We start from the raw sequence: 20846 nt of genomic DNA on the forward strand, positions 1-20846 counted from the left end.
CTCTCTCACCCCATCTCCCTCCCTCCCTCACCCCATCTCCCTCCCTCCCTCACCCCATCTCCCTCCCTCACCTCATCTCCCTCCCTCACCCCATCTCCCTCTCTCACCCCATCTCCCTCCTTCACCCCATCTCCCTCTCTCACCCCATCTCCCTCCTTCACCCCATCTCCCTCTCTCACCCCATCTCCCTCCCTCACCCCATCTCCCTCACCCCATCTCCCTCTCTCACCCCATCTCCCTCTCTCACCCCATCTCCCTCACCCCATCTCCCTCTCTCACCCCATCTCCCTCCCTCCCTCACCCCATCTCCCTCCCCCCCTCACCCCATCTCCCTCCCTCACCTCATCTCCCTCTCTCACCCCATCTCTCTCTCTCACCCCATCTCCCTCTCTCACCCCATCTCCCTCCCTCACCCCATCTCCCTCCCTCACTCCATCTCCCTCTCTCACCCCATCTCCCTCACCCCATCTCCCTCTCTCACCCCATCTCCCTCTCTCACCCCATCTCCCTCCCTCACCCCATCTCCCTCCCTCACCCCATCTCCCTCTCTCACCCCATCTCCCTCCCTCCCTCACCCCATCTCCCTCCCTCCCTCACCCCATCTCCCTCCCTCACCTCATCTCCCTCCCTCACCCCATCTCCCTCTCTCACCCCATCTCCCTCTCTCACCCCATCTCCCTCCCTCACCCCATCTCCCTCCCTCACTCCATCTCCCTCTCTCACCCCATCTCCCTCTCTCACCCCATCTCCCTCCCTCACCTCATCTCTCTCCCTCACCCCATCTCCCTCCCTCACCCCATCTCCCTCCCTCACCCCATCTCCCTCCCTCACCTCATCTCCCTCCCTCACCCCATCTCCCTCCCTCACCCCATCTCCCTCACCCCATCGCCCTCCCTCACCCCATCTCCCTCCCTCACCCCATCTCCCTCCCTCACCCCATCTCCCTCTCTCACCCCATCTCCCTCCCTCACCCCATCTCCCTCCCTCACCCCATCTCCCTCTCTCACCCCATCTCCCTCTCTCACCCCATCTCCCTCCCTCACCCCATCTCCCTCCCTCACCTCATCTCCCTCCCTCACCCCATCTCCCTCCCTCACCCCATCTCCCTCCCTCACCCCATCTCCCTCCCTCACCCCATCTCCCTCTCTCACCCCATCTCCCTCCCTCACCCCATCTCCCTCACCCCATCTCCCTCTCTCACCCCATCTCCCTCCCTCCCTCACCCCATCTCCCTCCCTCCCTCACCCCATCTCCCTCTCTCACCCCATCTCTCTCTCTCACCCCATCTCCCTCTCTCACCCCATCTCCCTCCCTCACCTCATCTCTCTCCCTCACCCCATCTCCCTCTCTCACCCCATCTCCCTCTCTCACCCCATCTCCCTCCCTCCCTCACCCCATCTCCCTCTCTCACCCCATCTCCCTCCCTCACCTCATCTCTCTCCCTCACCCCATCTCCCTCCCTCACCCCATCTCCCTCCCTCACCTCATCTCCCTCCCTCACCCCATCTCCCTCCCTCACCCCATCTCCCTCACCCCATCGCCCTCCCTCACCCCATCTCCCTCCCTCACCCCATCTCCCTCCCTCACCCCATCTCCCTCTCTCACCCCATCTCCCTCCCTCACCCCATCTCCCTCCCTCACCCCATCTCCCTCTCTCACCCCATCTCCCTCTCTCACCCCATCTCCCTCCCTCACCCCATCTCCCTCCCTCACCTCATCTCCCTCCCTCACCCCATCTCCCTCCCTCACCCCATCTCCCTCCCTCACCCCATCTCCCTCCCTCACCCCATCTCCCTCTCTCACCCCATCTCCCTCCCTCACCCCATCTCCCTCACCCCATCTCCCTCTCTCACCCCATCTCCCTCCCTCCCTCACCCCATCTCCCCCCTCCCTCACCCCATCTCCCTCTCTCACCCCATCTCTCTCTCTCACCCCATCTCCCTCTCTCACCCCATCTCCCTCCCTCACCCCATCTCCCTCCCTCACCCCATCTCCCTCTCTCACTCCATCTCCCTCTCTCACCCCATCTCCCTCCCTCACCTCATCTCTCTCCCTCACCCCATCTCCCTCTCTCACCCCATCTCCCTCCCTCACCCCATCTCCCTCCCTCACCCCATCTCCCTCCCTCCCTCACCTCATCTCCCTCCCTCACCCCATCTCCCTCCCTCACCCCATCTCCCCTCTCACCCCATCTCCCTCCCTCACCCCATCTCCCTCCCTCACCCCATCTCCCTCCCTCACCCCATCTCCCTCCTCACCCCATCTCCCTCCCTCCCTCACCTCATCTCCCTCCCTCACCCCATCTCCCTCCCTCACCCCATCTCCCTCCCTCCCTCCCTCACCTCATCGCCCTCCCTCACCCCATCTCCCTCCCTCACCCCATCTCCCTCCCTCACCCCATCTCCCTCTCTCACCCCATCTCCCTCCCTCACACCATCTCCCTCCCTCACACCATCTCCCTCCCTCACCCCATCTCCCTCTCTCACCCCATCTCCCTCTCTCACCCCATCTCCCTACATCCCTACATCTCCCTCCCTCACCCCATCTCCCTCTCTCACCCCATCTCCCTCTCTCACCCCATCTCCCTCTCTCACCCCATCTCCCTCCCTCACCCCATCTCCCTCTCTCACCCCATCTCCCTCCCTCACCCCATCTCCCTCTCTCACTCCATCTCCCTCTCTCACCCCATCTCCCTCCCTCACCTCATCTCTCTCCCTCACCCCATCTCCCTCTCTCACCCCATCTCCCTCCCTCACCCCATCTCCCTCCCTCACCCCATCTCCCTCCCTCCCTCACCTCATCTCCCTCCCTCACCCCATCTCCCTCCCTCACCCCATCTCCCTCTCTCACCCCATCTCCCTCCCTCACCCCATCTCCCTCCCTCACCCCATCTCCCTCCCTCACCCCATCTCCCTCCCTCACCCCATCTCCCTCCCTCCCTCACCTCATCTCCCTCCCTCACCCCATCTCCCTCCCTCACCCCATCTCCCTCCCTCCCTCCCTCACCTCATCGCCCTCCCTCACCCCATCTCCCTCCCTCACCCCATCTCCCTCCCTCACCCCATCTCCCTCTCTCACCCCATCTCCCTCTCTCACCCCATCTCCCTACATCCCTACATCTCCCTCCCTCACCCCATCTCCCTCTCTCACCCCATCTCCCTCTCTCACCCCATCTCCCTCCCTCACCCCATCTCCCTCTCTCACCCCATCTCCCTCCCTCACCCCATCTCCCTACATCTACATCCCCATCCCTCACCCCATCTCCCTCTCTCACCCCATCTCCCTCTCTCACCCCATCTCCCTCTCTCACCCCATCTCCCTCCCTCACCCCATCTCCCTCTCTCACCCCATCTCCCTCCCTCACCCCATCTCCCTCCCTCCCTCACCTCATCTCCCTCCCTCACCCCATCTCCCTCCCTCACCCCATCTCCCTCTCTCACCCCATCTCCCTCCCTCACCCCATCTCCCTCCCTCACCCCATCTCCCTCCCTCACCCCATCTCCCTCCCTCACCCCATCTCCCTCCCTCCCTCACCTCATCTCCCTCCCTCACCCCATCTCCCTCCCTCACCCCATCTCCCTCCCTCCCTCCCTCACCTCATCGCCCTCCCTCACCCCATCTCCCTCCCTCACCCCATCTCCCTCTCTCACCCCATCTCCCTCCCTCACACCATCTCCCTCCCTCACACCATCTCCCTCCCTCACCCCATCTCCCTCTCTCACCCCATCTCCCTCTCTCACCCCATCTCCCTACATCCCTACATCTCCCTCCCTCACCCCATCTCCCTCTCTCACCCCATCTCCCTCTCTCACCCCATCTCCCTCTCTCACCCCATCTCCCTCCCTCACCCCATCTCCCTCTCTCACCCCATCTCCCTCCCTCACCCCATCTCCCTCTCTCACTCCATCTCCCTCTCTCACCCCATCTCCCTCCCTCACCTCATCTCTCTCCCTCACCCCATCTCCCTCTCTCACCCCATCTCCCTCCCTCACCCCATCTCCCTCCCTCACCCCATCTCCCTCCCTCCCTCACCTCATCTCCCTCCCTCACCCCATCTCCCTCCCTCACCCCATCTCCCTCTCTCACCCCATCTCCCTCCCTCACCCCATCTCCCTCCCTCACCCCATCTCCCTCCCTCACCTCATCTCCCTCCCTCACCCCATCTCCCTCCCTCCCTCACCTCATCTCCCTCCCTCACCCCATCTCCCTCCCTCACCCCATCTCCCTCCCTCCCTCCCTCACCTCTTCGCCCTCCCTCACCCCATCTCCCTCCCTCACCCCATCTCCCTCCCTCACCCCATCTCCCTCTCTCACCCCATCTCCCTCCCTCACACCATCTCCCTCCCTCACACCATCTCCCTCCCTCACCCCATCTCCCTCTCTCACCCCATCTCCCTCTCTCACCCCATCTCCCTACATCCCTACATCTCCCTCCCTCACCCCATCTCCCTCTCTCACCCCATCTCCCTCTCTCACCCCATCTCCCTCTCTCACCCCATCTCCCTCCCTCACCCCATCTCCCTCTCTCACCCCATCTCCCTCCCTCACCCCATCTCCCTACATCCCTACATCTCCCTCCCTCACCCCATCTCCCTCTCTCACCCCATCTCCCTCTCTCACCCCATCTCCCTCCCTCACCCCATCTCCCTCTCTCACCCCATCTCCCTCCCTCACCCCATCTCCCTACATCCCTACATCTCCCTCCCTCACCCCATCTCCCTCTCTCACCCCATCTCCCTCTCTCACCCCATCTCCCTCCCTCACCCCATCTCCCTCCCTCACCCCATCTCCCTACATCCCTACATCTCCCTCCCTCACCCCATCTCCCTCTCTCACCCCATCTCCCTCCCTCACCCCATCTCCCTACATCCCTACATCTCCCTCCCTCACCCCATCTCCCTCTCTCACCCCATCTCCCTCTCTCACCCCATCTCCCTCTCTCACCCCATCTCCCTCCCTCACCCCATCTCCCTCTCTCACCCCATCTCCCTACATCTACATCTCCCTCGCCACTTTCCTTTTTTTCCCTTTTTTTGTTGGTCCATGTTTCAAAGTTAAAAGACTGTTTTTTAAGATGCCTCTGTACAACTCAATAGTGCAGTCACTCAATCTCATCCATGTGTTATTTAGGACCTCAGCCTTTCTAACTCCCCCTCTGTCTCCCCTCTGCCCTCCCTCCCCAGGTGATGAGCATCCTGAGTAACCCCAACGCGGTGCCCTCCCAGTCCCAGCATGACTTCTCCATCTCCCCCCTCCATGGCAGCCTGGAGTCCTCCAACCCCATCTCAGCCAGCTGCAGCCAGCGCTCTGACTCCATCAAGGGGGTGGACAGCCTGGCTTCCTCCCAGTCCTACTGCCCCCCCACCTACAGCGCCACCAGCTACAGTGTGGACCCCGTCACCGCCGGATACCAGTACAGCCAGTATGGACAGAGTAAGTACTGCATCTGCATTTATGTGTGAATGTGAGAAAGTGAGTGCGTGTGTTTGTATATGAGTGGATGTCTTTTGCCTTTCCCATCTGACCTCCTTCCAAGTCTCCTGCATGTCTTCCATCTCATATTACATGGGACCAGTGGTAGTTAGAGGAAATGGTGCTGCCACCACCACCTCCCAGGTCGGGCTGCCCCTTGACCTTTGACTCCTGGTCTGTCAGAGCAGACACGTGCTCCTGATAAAGGCCTCTGATTCCCATTCGGTGCTACCTAGCTTAGTCACACTATGCTCTACTCTGCTTGGCTGGGAATGAGGAGAGGGCCACTTCAAAGGCACTAACACACCCTGAGGGGCCACACTGTCCTCTTAGCCACCCCTTTCTCTCTCTTTCTATCTAACACACACACACACACACACACAAACACACACACACACACCTCGGGGCAGGAAACAGGCTGATCTATTAGATTAGCATAATTATTGACTGATGCTGTCACAACCCTTCATAAGGGGTAAACTGTAGCACACTTCCCCAGCCAGCCTCCTTTGGTCCCATGTGTATACCTGTGCGTGTTTGTTTATGTGTGTGTGTGTGTGTGTGTGTGTGTGTGTGTGTGTGTGTGTGTGTGTGTGTGTGTGTGTGTGTGTGTGTGTGTGTGTGTGTGGTGTGTGACAGTAGTGTTATCTGCAGCCAGCTTGCAGAGCAGAGAGACTGATGGCCGTGTGGATGTGATCTGATCTGTGGTTAATTAAGACAGTGATTGAGCACAGTGGCTGGCTAATGAATGGAGGAGAGAAGAGAGAGCTGCTGTCTACTGATGAAAATGATCGGGGAAGGGAAGTGTGGAGGGCATGAAATCAGAGATGCCAAGTGTAATGAAGACTGGCATACACAATACACCCTGGGACCATGCTGAGTGACAGCATGGAGACACTATGAGGTGGCACATGCCCGTGCCAAGTCTATGCCAACCTCAAACATGGCATGGGAAAGAGATTGTTTTGTTTTCAAATTATTTCTCATTTTACTCCACTTGGTTCTGTCAGAACTCATTTAGAACAGAGTCAGAAACAGAGAGATGAAATGAAATGAACAACAGTGACCAACAAGGACATAAGGGTTGGCCGTGTGTTGTGTGTGTTTATGTGTGTGTGTGTATCCCTCACATGCAAATGTGTGACTCTTTGTGTGTCTGTTCTCTCCAGCTGCAGTTGACTACCTGGCTAAGAACGTGAGTCTGTCCACCCAGAGGAGGATGAAGCTGGGAGACCACTCTGCTGTCCTGGGACTACTGCAGGTGGAGACGGGACAGGCCTACTGAAACACCCAGCCTCCGCCTGGCTCCACCCAGTCTAAACTCAACACCCCCCTACAGTACATGAACCACCCTACTGCTGCTCCCCACCCTGCAGCCCAACCACTGCACCAGCACACTCTCTCTCCCCCCAGCAGGCAGTCAGGCTGTGTAAACGTTGGCTCTGCCCCTCCCCTGTGCCATCCTCACCCCTGATTGGCTCTGTCCAGACATCCCAGAGACATTGGCTCCAGCCAGCATGGAGAACACGCCCCCTGGCTGCAGTCCAGTCCACACTCAGAGCCATTTCCAAATGTACATTGACCTTGTTGTTTATAGTAGTTCACTAAGCCAATGTCATTCAAATGATAATCCCTCTTGTTTTATATCAATATTGTTTATATTATTATTGCTGTTATGATTATGATTCATGTGATTTTGTTTATTATTCCCTTCATGGCTCTTTTTTGTGTCAGTGTGAAATGCTAGCAGATGACTGAGGGGATACAGTGTAGTGTGGTGCAGAGTGTGTCTGTGTGTGTGTGTGTGTGTGTGTGTGTGTGTGTGTGTGTGTGTGTGTGTGTGTGTGTGTGTGTGTGTGTGTGTGTGTGTGTGTGTGTGTGTGTGTGTGTGTGTGTGTGTGTGTGTGTGTGTGTGTGTGTGCGTACGTTCATGCGTGTGGCGGCCCAGTCAGAGAGAAAAGCTCCCACATGAGAAAATACTACAGTTTACTATAGAATAATACAGTACTTACTAACGAATTCTATAGTAAATTGTAGTATACTGTAGAATACTATACTACACACTGTAGTATCCCTCGACCATGTGTAGTACTTACTATAGAATGTTGTAGTATACTGTAGAACACTATTGGAGATACTACAGTATTATCTTAAAAAAAAATTGTAGTATATACTACAGTAATGTCAGGAAAAACACTACAGTCTGCAAAATCACTACACTTTTTTAACTTTAGTAAAAACGATAGTATTTAATTTGCATATGCCCTGCCCATCCACCCCCCCCCCACATCGTAATTTGTGCCACCCATAAGTGAAAACCTACATGCCAAGTATAGAACATATGTTATGTCCCCTACAGGTTATAGAAGAGAGCAGACTCTCTGAACTACTGCTCAGACCCCAGATCTACCTACCTACCTACCTACCTACAAGGAGAAAGCTTCCACTTCTAAACTATACAGTATACTACAGTTCCCAAAAACATAACATTTATTCATATAGTATATACTTTTTTTCTTACTACAGTACTATAGTTATCTGTAATTCCTACAGTATACTTCAGTAAATGTTACAGTAGATGCTACAGTAAAGTCCACAAAAACCCTACAGTGAATACTATAGTATTTTTATCATAGTATACAATACCTGATTGTTTCCCAGACTGCTGTTCCTCTGCCTGTTCCCTGAGCTCTAATCTTAGTAAGCGTTTTGACCTTCTCACTTTCATATACAACTTGACATTCCTAAAGAACTTGGCCACTCTGTGGGAAGTCTGGCTGGGCGGATTCTACTGGGAATTGGCAGCGGTTTGGCGGCCAATGGCTTCCCCCCTCCCAACATCTATCCCATCCTTAGCTGTACTTCATCGGGAGGAGGGCATTGTTTGTAAAAACAGGATTGGGGGAAATTCATGTTTTTTTGTTTAGAAATATGGACCATGCCAATGAGGACTAAACCCCCTATCCCCCAAACCCCATCCACCACAGAACTCTATGTGACTTTAAGAGGGTAAAGGAGATTAAATGACACAAACTTACTGTCAAAGCTAATTCAAAATTACCGTTCTCATTACCAGCCACCTTTTATATTCTCTTAGGGTAATTAAGACATTTTCTAAAGGCACATGCAGCTGTTTACCACTTTGGTTTGGACCAAGTCCGCATTCCTGTGAAACATTCCTCCAGGATGGTTGAATAACTCAGTCACATTCCTTTTCTGCTCATGATGAGATTAAGAGTACACAAGCTGTGCCAGTCACATGCACTTTGGCAAATTAAATAATCCAGTCAATTGTGAAAGGGCACAGGTAACAGCCCTGGCTGGCCCCCTCTCTGGCTTTGACTGGATACGCCCCCCTCCTAGTCCCCTGGACATTCAACTCCTGCTTTGACCGACACACTCACAGAAATGTACTAAAACAAACCATTTTTTTAGAATAGCAAATATGAAACATTTGTGTAGCACTCATAGTTGACTTTTGACACAATCTATTTGGGGCTGAATTCTAACTTGAGGTACGTGTGCATAACTCCCATTGACATCAGTGTGTGATTGTTTTGCAAAAGTTGGAGTGAGTTAAGTATGCATATTTCAAGTCAGGATTTGGTCCTTAGTCGCATATAGATGGACATGATACAGTAGACGGGTAGATTGTGAATTGTTTGATTATAAAAAGTATGTTTTATACTAAAACAAGAACAATGTTCAGTGGTAGTTAAGGCAAGAGATCTGCGGAAGTCAGTGTATTTTTGATTTACTGGTTTCCTTCTGTTGTTTTTGGTTGTGTTATATTGTATTGCTTTCTTTCAACAAAATGCAGTGTTTGCGCCCAGCTAAGTAAGGAATTCTGTATATTAAATTAGGAAAAAATTCCAATAAATTTCCTCAATTTAATAATTGTATAAAAGAGGTTGAAACTCAACTGAGTGGATTTAAGTTAGTAGACAGAGAGAGAGAGTCTCGGACCAATGCGTTTTGATGGTGACCAGATGGAGCCTATTATGCCACACCTGTGCAGCCAGGAGCATTGGAAGGTGTATTCCAGCACTTGATCTTATGGACTCATGATCTGAGTGCAGACCTTACCATGGACCATACATATCTATCTGACCTCTGACCTCTCAGTGTGAAACATTGTCGAGGGGCTCAGCAGCACAGCTTTGATGCCATGAAGGATGGTGACCTCTCCTTTCTGGGAAAGAGGTTAGAATAGAACGGTGGACCGACCAGTGTGTTCTCTGGCTATGTGTGTGTACAGCCAGGCTCCAGTGGAGAACGCCTCACTGAAAGTAATGACTCTGAAGCACTGAACCCAGCTGGTCTAAAATATCTGTTTAAAAAATGCCCCATTATTGTGTATATAAAAAAAAAAGGTTTTTTAAAATGCTTTTAGTGTATCAAATCCATTTCTAACACCTGCGTTAATCGACATTTGGATATTTAAATCATTATGACTCTTCCTCTCCCCACCTTCCCTCTGACCCCTAACCTATTTACTTGCTTTATGGCATCTGTGTTTTTCTTTATTCCCTTCCTGTTCCGCATGTGTGGATATTACCATGGTATAATTTATTCTGCTGTATGAAGTATTAGAGTAGTGGGAACTTGTATTGGTATTTACTACCTTCAGCCTGTTGGTGTGTTTACTGTAACACTGGCGTAACTGTTATCAATTAAAGCTCTAAAACAGATCCAGCGCTGTGCTTTGTCCTTTTTGAGGTTTCCTATCAAAATACAATAATACAGTATAAAGCCACATAGAGTCCAAATCAGTCATAGTAGTCATTTGTTATGTAAGAAAAATGTGTATCAGTCATAGTAGTCATTTGTTATGTAAGAAAAATGTGTATCAGTCATAGTAGTCATTTGTTATGTAAGAAAAATGTGTATCAGTCAAAATAGTCCTTTTTTATGTAAGAAAAATGTGTATCATGAGTATTCAGCCTGATGGGATTCATCTGAACTTTTCACCTCTCTTTTCCCTACAATGCCCACTTGCTCTGTGTAGTGTAGTACACACGTGTGCATAAATGGACACGCGCACATGTGTATTACATTCTATGAGCTTCAGGGAACACGTCTGTTTCCATCACAGTGAGCATTGTCTGAGAGAGAGAGCAAGAGAGAGCTGAGCAGTCCCAGAAAGAGGTACACGCTGGGGGAGCTGCACAGGACTGTTGCAGAGCACAGCTGTAGGAAGTCATTCATTCTGTACATTGTCCAGCAATGATCTCCTCTACAGCTGTCTGTCTGTCTGTCTGTCTGTCTGTCTGTCTGTCTGTCTGTCTGTCTGTCTGTCTGTCTGTCTGTCTGTCTGTCTGTCTGTCTGTCTGTCTGTCTGTCTGTCTGTCTGTCTGTCTGTCTGTCTGTCTGTCTGTCTGTCTGTCTGTCTGTCTGGGTCTGGCTAGGGCCCATGTGCTCTGGAATGGTGTCTGTTAATGTTTGCACACAGTCACAGCAAATCTCAGTGGTATGCCAAGAGCATTGAGGAATCCGTCCAGTGTGGCATTGGGACTGTCATCTGTGCTGTATATTACAGTAGCAAAGCTCCTCTTACCATTCCCACTGTTAAATGGCATGGGGATAGCACTTTAGGTATGTCCACAATGAAATACATTCATTTTAAAACACTTACAAATTTCAGCAGTCCATTACCGTAATGTATTATATAGTTGTATTGATGGAGACAGATGGGAAAAGAATGACAGGGGCAATGAGAGGGACATACTGTAGTGAGTAAAGTGATGAACTCTGGGATTGAACCTTTGTCTCCCGGGGTAATATGTGATCTCTAACTGGCAGTGCAAACACTACATCAAACTCTCCTATACAACACGTTTATTATATTGATTGAAAATGAACTGTCCACTACACTTTTTCCCAAAGGCATTAACATCTCATCTGGGTAAAGCAGTTGCAGTGTACTTAAATCATCCTACTGATCATACATTAACAAAGTGATTTTGTTTTTTAGAAATACAGCATACAATTGCCTACTTATTTATAATACATCATACTGTCATTTATGCAAACCATGAAATGAATGATGCAATGGATGACGAATTGAGGAATTCTACAGGTATTTATACTCAGCTGGAATCCTGTGTATTTTATTTATTTATTTGCAATTAAAACACATACTTATCCTTCATATCTTGGTTGTCATCAAACAATAAAAAATATTATTTCAAACGCTAACAATGTATCAGCTTGGAGATTTCTGCACAGTAAATAAGGTATAAATAACGGTATGTCATTGGGACCAAATATTGTCCATTTCAAAATCTATTTCAGAAAAAGAGTTTGACTCTGAAGTGAGAGAATTGAAGGAATTGGTAGAGGAATTGGAAATTATGTTTTAAATGATCTGATAGAATTTGTTAAAATCTAAAATCATCTAATGTAATTGGATTGAAAAGAGTTGTGTGAGAAAATGGTGCTATGATTTGAGAAATGAAATACTGGTGGATGTTGTTACTGCATGTTCTTTGATATTCTGCAATAATTGGCTGTTGAGACTGTTCCATACTTCATTTTTTTTGTTCATGGCAATTCACTACAAAACTGTATTCTTGTGTTGATTTTTTAAAAGAACTGACACCAACCCTAATTGTCATATATGCCAACGGACCTTTGTGGCTTTGTCCTGACATTGTTCCAATGTGCATTGTGATCAGGATCTTTCCTCAGTGTGTCATGGTAAACCAGATCCTTCTAAAGTGTGTGTGGATGTCCAGATCAAACCCATGCATGTGTTCTAGTTGTCCTCTCTGGTCTGACGTGGTCCTGAAGCCCCAGCCTGGGACTGTTGTTTTCCTCTGCTGTCACTCAGACAGGGACGAGGGTCGAGGTGGCAGCCCCAGCCAGCGGTGTATGGGTGCAGCTTTGTGACACTTCACTCTTCTCCTCCTTTGATCCCCTAATTGATTGACTACAGGAGCAGGGGATGAACAGAGCCCACAAGAGCCGATTCCCCTCGCCTCTCTGGAATGGTTTAGATAAAGTGCAGAGGGCCTGTCTATATAGCTCTCCTATACGGACGTAGGGCCATTGAAGGTGGCTGTGCGGTGTGCCACGGTGGCTTAGCTCTGGGCTGTGTCAGTCATTCAGCGAGTCAGTCCTGGGCCCAGGGCTTGTGTTCTGCCTGGTGCAGAGCTACGTGGCTGCTGGAGGTAATGGGTTTGTTTAGATCACAGGGATGGAAATGAAACTCCTGAGCCTCAGAGTGGAGCGAGAAGACCAAGGGGCCCTATCACTCAGGAGGCAGGGATGGACAGATGGAGAAGTCAGTGCTACAGTACAGCCAACCAGCCAGCCACACACTTCCAGAGTGAGTCATAAAGGCTGTGATTCAGATCTTATTGAGGACCTTGGCCATGCTGTAATGTAAGACCTGCAATTGAAGAGTGGGCGATTGAGAGGCGTGGAGAATGAGGAGGAAAGGTAGGAAGGAAACAACCAGTGAGAGTTCTCCCTCATGAGGAAACCTTCTGCCTGTAATAACTCTAAAAGTTTATGGGACCAAAATAATCATCAAAACATCATCCAAATATATAGTAATAAGACGTTGGGGGGCATTTAAAAACTCCACAATGATAAGTGATGAATCTGGAATATGCTAATAGTATTCTAATAGTATTCTCTGCAGGGGTTCAAAGCAGTGTGCATGTACATGCTGAGGAATGATTAAGACAGGCTTTAGGAAGACAGGGTTTTATTCTTTGAGCTTATGTGTCATATGGACTAAAAAAGCTCCCAGCTGTCGCCATGAATGCACTTACAGTATAATAATCCCCCAAATCCTGTAATTATTCCAGCATAGGCTGTGTACCTGAGCCGCAGCTTTCTGCTCGACACCTCTAGGATCCCCCCGCCTACACACACACACACACACACACACACACACACACACACACACACACACACACACACACACACACACACACACACACACACACACACACACACACACACACACACCTCCCCCCTGAAGGAGTTTGAAAGGGAGATGAGGGAGAAAAAAAGGCCAAGTGAAGTTGTAAATCTAAGAGAGTGAGATAAAATCACTGTGAAGCCCAGCTTGATTTACATTTCAAATCTGTGCTGTGCTCTCAGACTAATTAATATTAATAACAAAAATGGAAATGAGTGCAGACAGTGGCGGCCCCTAAGTAAAGAACAAACTCGGTTCATTCAGTCAGGAGATATATACATAAGTCCTTTCTCAGGAGAAGTGGGCTCCTAACAGGCGTGACGCCTGGGCACAGACCGCCATAGACAGAGACAATTTTTCTAGATAATAGCCTATCACGCAGGATACAATTTAAATTAAAAAATGCAATTTTCACCTTGAAATGAACAAATGATTACAATTTCTATACAAATTAAGGCATCGAGGCTGTGCCTCAGTACTGTGCCAGGGCCATGAAACTTGACATAATTACCATGAAATACATTTTGAAATATTTGTATTTTGTCCATCGCTTTAAAACATGCAACTCTGCCTTCTGTGGGTTTGTGATCTCACCTTCTGGGGGAAATACATAAAAAAGAGCGAAAATCATCAGAGATGAAAAGCTCTTCAACACCAGAGATAAAAACATACACACATGGGTACACAGTAAGTCAGTGGTGTGGCTCTGCACAGCGGCCCCCGGAGCTATCTCTAAAAGCCAAATTACGGCTCCTTATCAAGGGAATCATATCTACTAGCTATCTGCTCCTGCATGAGATAGGCTCCTCTCTCTCTCTCTCTCTGTCTCTCTCTCTCCTCCAGCTCTGCTCTGCGTTCATTGCCACAAATGCTGTTTATTTGTGATTACGGACACCCTTTGAATAAAATATGTTTTGTGTTTGAGATCCAAAGTTTCGGTAGATTCTGAACTCAAGAGATTCTTGAGAGACGAGGGTGTTGCATGGAACAAGCACCTTATTTGGGCAGTGGTGCTGGAAGTGGTCTGGGGAGGAAAATAGAGAGAGAGAGAGAGAGAGAGAGAGAGAGAGAGGGGGGGGGGGGATGAAAGTCTAACCCATGGGAAATATGAGACAAGACCTTAGACTGTTATGATGTTTGTATCATATAAGTGCTTTCTTACAGGATTCATACAAAGATTGAGCGTTCAATTGAGAATAGATTAAGAAGTTGAGAAACAAAGTTTATGATTTTATTTGTAAAAAAAATCCCTATACAACTGGGCATTGTATGTTGCAGACTGAGTGTTATTATTTTGATGGTAGTGAGAGCCAGGGTTTAATTTTTGCAAACCGTTGTGGTACATCTTTCAGCCAGCAGCATACCACCCTGCATCCCACTGATGGATTGCCTCAGAAGCTAATTAGGGTTGGTCCTGGATGGGAGACCAGATGCTGTTGGAAGTGGTGTTGGAGGGCCAGTAGGAAGCACTCTTTCCTCCGGTATAAAAAATTATCCCAGTGCCCCAGTGCAGTGATTGGGGACATTGCCCTGTATAGGGTGCCGTCTTTCAGATGGGATGTTAAATGGGTGACCAGACTCTGTGATCACTAAAGATCCCATTGCACTTATGGTAAGAGTAGGGGTGTTAATCCTGGTGTTCTGGCTAAATTCCCAATCTGACCATCATGACCACCTAATCATCCCCAGCTTCTAATTGGCTCATTCATCCCCCTTCCTCTCCCCTATAACTATTTCCTAGCTTGTTGCTGTAGATTATAATGTGTTCTCAAACTTACTTGGATGTGGAAGTAAGTGATGGCTCCATTGGGGTCAATCAAGCCTATTGTTCCCTATTTGTAGGATAGGGTGGAAGACCCCAGCCCTAGAGAAGTTCACTTCAAAATAAATTCTGTCCTTCCCCTCCCTGGCCAGTCCAGGCTCAGACAGTGATCACCTTTTTCTCCATCCATCTCTCCTTTTCCCCTCCATCTCTTAGACTCCCTCAGCCAGAAAGGCACACATCAGATTGAAATAGTTGACCTCTTAATGCTGGGGTCAGCGCCGCACCGGCAGCAATTTCACACTCAAGATGGAAGGGAAATGAACAGTGAGGATGCTGGGGGTGACATGGAACCCTGACCACGCCAGTGGACGCCACTCTGATCTCTTCACCAAGCTAGACTGGGCAGGACAGGGTGTATAGAGAGAGTGGTACAGGGGCACACACCTGAAACACTGGCACCCAACTGCCCTCTGATCCCGCAAAAAAACACTAGAGGGACAAGGAACTGACTTACAATCCCAGCTACTGACAAACTGACCCCAAAGGTGGAAAGCTACAAGCCCCACTCAGCACAGCCAGGGTCTAATTGAGAGTTAGACTGACGTGTTGCTTTAAAAGACCCACCGTATCAGTGAAGGTGTAGCTGTATCACTTCTCAATGTCACAGCTCCTGGGCATCAAAAAATGTCTATTTTTCTATGTCTGTAATATAAACAATAATAAGAAATAAAAAACATTAAATCAAAATGTAAGAATTTGTATGTTATAATTATAAAAATGTATGTTATCTGTTTTGAGTGTGAATGTGCTTCATGTGTCAGTTTTGTGAATGAACACAGAGACGATGATGACAGTTTGGTTACCCAGCCTCTGGGTTTGAGCTCCTCTGACTAATGTATTGCTAAGTGGCTGTCAGGTTCATGAAGGAGGGGGGAAAGTGTGCAAATAGAGTGTCAGATCAGCACCCCAGGGAACAAAGCGGAGGAGAGAGTGTGTGTGTGTGTGTGTGTGTGTGTGTGTGTGTGTGTGTGTGTGTGTGTGTGTGTGTGTGTGTGTGTGTAATGACTGTTCAACCCACCTCACCAGTCCCAAGAGCCCTCTGCCCCTCTGTCTGTCCTCTCCTCTCCTCTGGTTTCCCAGCCCTGGCTGTCTCTCTGCCTCCCTCTGTCTGTCCTCTCCTCTCCTCTGGTTTCCCAGCCCTGGCTGTCTCTCTGCCTCCCTCTGTCTGTCCTCTCCTCTCCTCTGGTTTCCCAGTCCTGGCTGTCTCTCTGCCTCCCTCTGTCTGTCCTCTCCTCTCCTCTGGTTTCCCAGCCCTGGCTGTCTCTCTGCCTCCCTCTGTCTGTCCTCTCCTCTCCTCTGGTTTCCCAGTCCTGGCTGTCTCTCTGCCTCCCTCTGTCTGTCCTCTCCTCTCCTCTGGTTTCCCAGTCCTGGCTGTCTCTCTGCCTCCCTCTGTCTGTCCTCTCCTCTCCTCTGGTTTCCCAGCCCTGGCTGTCTCTCTGCCTCCCTCTGTCTGTCCTCTCCTCTCCTCTGGTTTCCCAGTCCTGGCTGTCTCTCTGCCTCCCTCTGTCTGTCCTCTCCTCTCCTCTGGTTTCCCAGTCCTGGCTGTCTCTCTGCCTCCCTCTGTCTGTCCTCTCCTCTCCTCTGGTTTCCCAGCCCTGGCTGTCTCTCTGCCTCCCTCTGTCTGTCCTCTCCTCTCCTCTGGTTTCCCAGTCCTGGCTGTCTCTCTGCCTCCCTCTGTCTGTCCTCTCCTCTCCTCTGGTTTCCCAGTCCTGGCTGTCTCTCTGCCTCCCTCTGTCTGTCCTCTCCTCTCCTCTGGTTTCCCAGCCCTGGCTGTCTCTCTGCCTCCCTCTGTCTGTCCTCTCCTCTCCTCTGGTTTCCCAGCCCTGGCTGTCTCTCTGCCTCCCCCTGTCTGCTCCTCACTGCTCCCGACTGGGCACAGCTGGAGAGCGGTTCCTTATTCATTCATGAGAGAAGCACCGGATAAATAAAAGGTTCATTACCGCGCTAAAGTGTTACTAATGACATGTACCTGCCACCAAGCACCTCTGAAAATCTAATGTGACACACTAGAAAATGGAAAATCTATTCCGCTGCACTGGGGCCTCCAGTGATGCCGGCACATATTCAATGGAAATTTACCTCCGCCTGCCCCCCATTTGTGTCTCTCTAAAACTAATATTTACAATCCCATAGCCATTATGTCCTACCAGGCCCTGTGCACCCGCTGTCACGACCTACATATTAACTGGAAATTGGACTCTGCGAACTTAGCATGGGAGGAGAGCCTCCTCTTTTGAATGAGAAGGGCAGCACCAGAGAATCCCCCCCAAAGATGATGTCCCCCAACCCACCTCATCACACAACATTCCATCATTTGACAATCCAACGTCAATATGCACAGTGATATAACCTACAAATGGCACATAACTACCTCCATCATGTAGTATATCAAAATACTTTATTACTAAAGATTCATCAGGCACTTTTTAGATTTATTTAAGATGTGTATTGTGACATTTTTATCACCAAATCTGTTCTTCACAGGTTATAACAATGTGTCAATAAACTGGTGCACTTGTCATTAACTTATGTAAGTAGGCCTCCTGGCCCAGTGTTTAACAGCAGCCAGGATGTATGCTATTGTAATGATCTAATTAAGACTGTTAAATGCCTACTCCAACTTCTGTTACACAAGCAGTGCTGCATTGAGAAAGCTGTGTGGCTGCCATGGTAACGGTGCTTAAGAGTCTTTTAAGGTGCACTTATGAGAAATGGTGCATCAGGCCATGTTAATATTATCTTCTGACGGACGCTTGACATCCTCACAGCTAGTGAATGCAATTTGAATACATTTTCAGAAAATAGTAGAATGCAGATATTGTAGAATCTGATAACAAATATTACCCACATCAGTAAAAGGGAAATGTTACACCAGATCAAGTTCTCTATCCAAAGCTGCATTACATGATTGTTTTCTTATAAAAACTGTGAAATAATGTCAAAATGCTAAGAAAGTGGACATGACATGTGGAAATAATCAATGAGACATAACAGAAATTAAGTAATGGACAATACACAGACACAGTGCCTTCAGAAAGTATTCACACCCCTTGACGTATGTGTTACAGCCTGAATTCAAAATGGATAATGTAAAATAAAAATCTCACCCATCTACATACAATAACCTATAATGACAAAGTGAAAACATGTTTTTATAAATGTTTGTACATTTGTTGACAATGAAGTACAGAAATATCTAATTTACATAAGTATTCACATCCCTGAGTCAATACATGTTAGAATCACCTTTGGCAGCGATTACAGCTGTGAGTCTTTCTGAGTAAGTCTCTAAGAGCTTTGTACACCTAGATTGTACAATATCAGTCATAGATTGTTCTCTCTGCTACCGCACGGCAAGCAGTACCAGAGTGCCAAGTCTAGGCCAAAAAGGCTTCTTAACAGCTTCTACCCCCAAGCCATTAGACTCCTGAACAGCTAATCAAATGGCTACCCAGACTTTTTGTATTGTCTTGTCTTCTGTACTGTCTTCCTTCCTTTCACTCTGTAATTAGTTAGTATTGTGGCATAACTACAATGTTGTTGATCCATCCTCAGTTTTCTCCTATCACAGCCATTAAACTCTGTAACTGTTAAACTCTGTAACTGTGAAATCCCTGAACGGTTTCCTTCCTCTCCGGAAACTAAGTTAGGAAGGACGCCTGCATCTTTGTAGTGACTGGATGTATTGATACACCACACAAAGTGTAATTAATAACTTTACCATGCTCTAAGGGATATTCAATGTCTGTTTTTTTGTTTTTGTTTACCCATCTACCCTCCTTTGTGAGGTATTGGAAAACCTCCTTGGTCTTTGTGGTTGAACTGTGTTTGAAATTCACTGCTTGACTGAGGAAACTTACAGATAATGAATTGTATGTGTGCGGTACAGAGATGAGGTAGTCATTCAAAAATCATGTTAAACACTATTATTGCACACAGAGTGAGTCCATGCAACTTATTATGTGACTTGTTAAGTCTTGCTGCAGCACCCTCAGCACCCCTACTTGCCGCGGATATGACAAAATATATTCCCTGTTGCTATCATTCTTAAGGGTATGTTTAACAGAGCAAATGAAATGTAACCATACCTTATAAGTGATCTATCATAAATTATGCTATTTGGGCCTAAATAGCATTTGCAAAGTCATCAACAGTTTTTGTTTCAATTGAACCCAATTAAACTAAAAATGGACAATAGATATGGGCCTAGGGTTTCAAGCTTTGTTTGATTATACTTTTAATTTTCAAGTTAATAATTAATAACTTGGATTCATGTCTCCATCTGAACCAAAAATATAAGTTAAAGAATAGGACTAAATCAAATCAAACTTGAAATGCACTTCAGATAAAATTTGTGGCAGGTAACCTAGTGGTTAGAGCATTGGACTAGTAACCAAAAGGTCGCAAGATCAAATCCCCGAGCTGACAATGTCATTCAAATCCCCGAGCTGACAATGTCATCTGTCATTCTGCCACTGAACAAGGCAGCTAACTCACTGTTCCTAGGCTGACATTGAAAATAAGAATTTGTTCTTAACTTAATTGCATAGTTAAATAAAGGTTATAAAAAATGAATTATTACTTTGAAGACAAACTGGAATTAAAGTCAAGGGCACAAAATATATATCTCCTTCAAATGTTGATATTTGGTTGCGTTGACAACCAAACACAGTTTAATATCACTTTTGCAATAGAGTAAATAGCCTATTAACAAATGATAGGTTGGATTCAAGTCTCCAACTAAACCAACTTTAAAGTTAAAGAATAGGATTAAGCCAGTGGCTCAGATGAAACTATCCAAGCATTAGATATCCTTTAAATGTTTATATTTGGTTGAATTGACAACCAAACACAATTCAATATTACTTTTGTAATACAGTAAATAGCCTAAAGTTAAGACTATTTTACATACTAATGTCACAGTATTTATTCAACCTTAAAATGAGTAACACATCCATGGCCACAGGTTAGCCTACAGTGACTATACACATATTGTAATGTCATCATAGAAAGAGTGCATGTTCAAGATAGCATGCAAATGTCACAGGTCTGTGGAGAGCTTCACAAAGATCTTCACAATTTCTTAGAATAATCTGTGCCGGCTCTCAAACGGCATTGATCACTTGCACTATGTACTTTTAATGTAATCTCAACCGCAATCCAGGTCATTTGGTTGTGCTATTATATGAAGCACTGTGATAATACATTAAGTTGTTGTATAAATACAACATATCTGACATTGTATTCCCATTTGAACTTTGTTGTGCTTTTAAATAGTTGAAAGCAGTGGTAACACATTCAGGTAACAGCTAAACCAAAAAGCAGACATTGTTTTTCCACTTTGGTTGTGCTTTTATAGTAGATGGTTGAAAGCATACATAGTTGCATTGGGAATTCAACAAACTTCTGGCTGTCTTTTTGAGCGGGTTGATAAAGGTTGAAATATTATTGATCAACTTCTCTACCAAATATTACCCCCATTTCGACATTTAATTGACTTGGTGTACACACTGGGCAGTCTTTATCCACCAATACATCATTATGTGTTTTATTTATAATTTCATGATATGAACCAGTAATGAATTCATAATTAAGCCCAATGTTATTTCATTTAAA

At 47.9% G+C, this 20846-nt stretch overlaps 1 protein-coding gene across 8 annotated transcripts in view; it reads left to right on the plus strand.

Moving 5' to 3' along the window:
* Positions 1 to 10163, plus strand: part of pax7a (paired box 7a) — a 66301-nt gene extending 56138 nt beyond the window's left edge. For 7 of the 8 annotated variants that reach the window (XM_014133075.3, XM_014133077.3, XM_014133078.3 and 4 more), the window contains exons 8-9: positions 5184 to 5433; positions 6642 to 10163. In XM_014133075.3, the coding sequence (XP_013988550.1) occupies positions 5184 to 5433; positions 6642 to 6757 (366 nt within the window). In that variant the 3' untranslated portion in view covers positions 6758 to 10163. 8 annotated transcript variants of the gene reach the window in all.
* The last annotated feature ends 10683 nt before the right edge of the window (positions 10164 to 20846 follow it).

The sequence above is a fragment of the Salmo salar genome, chromosome 12 (assembly GCF_965601325.2).
Source record: "Salmo salar chromosome 12, fSalSal1, whole genome shotgun sequence".
NCBI lineage: Eukaryota > Metazoa > Chordata > Actinopteri > Salmoniformes > Salmonidae > Salmo > Salmo salar.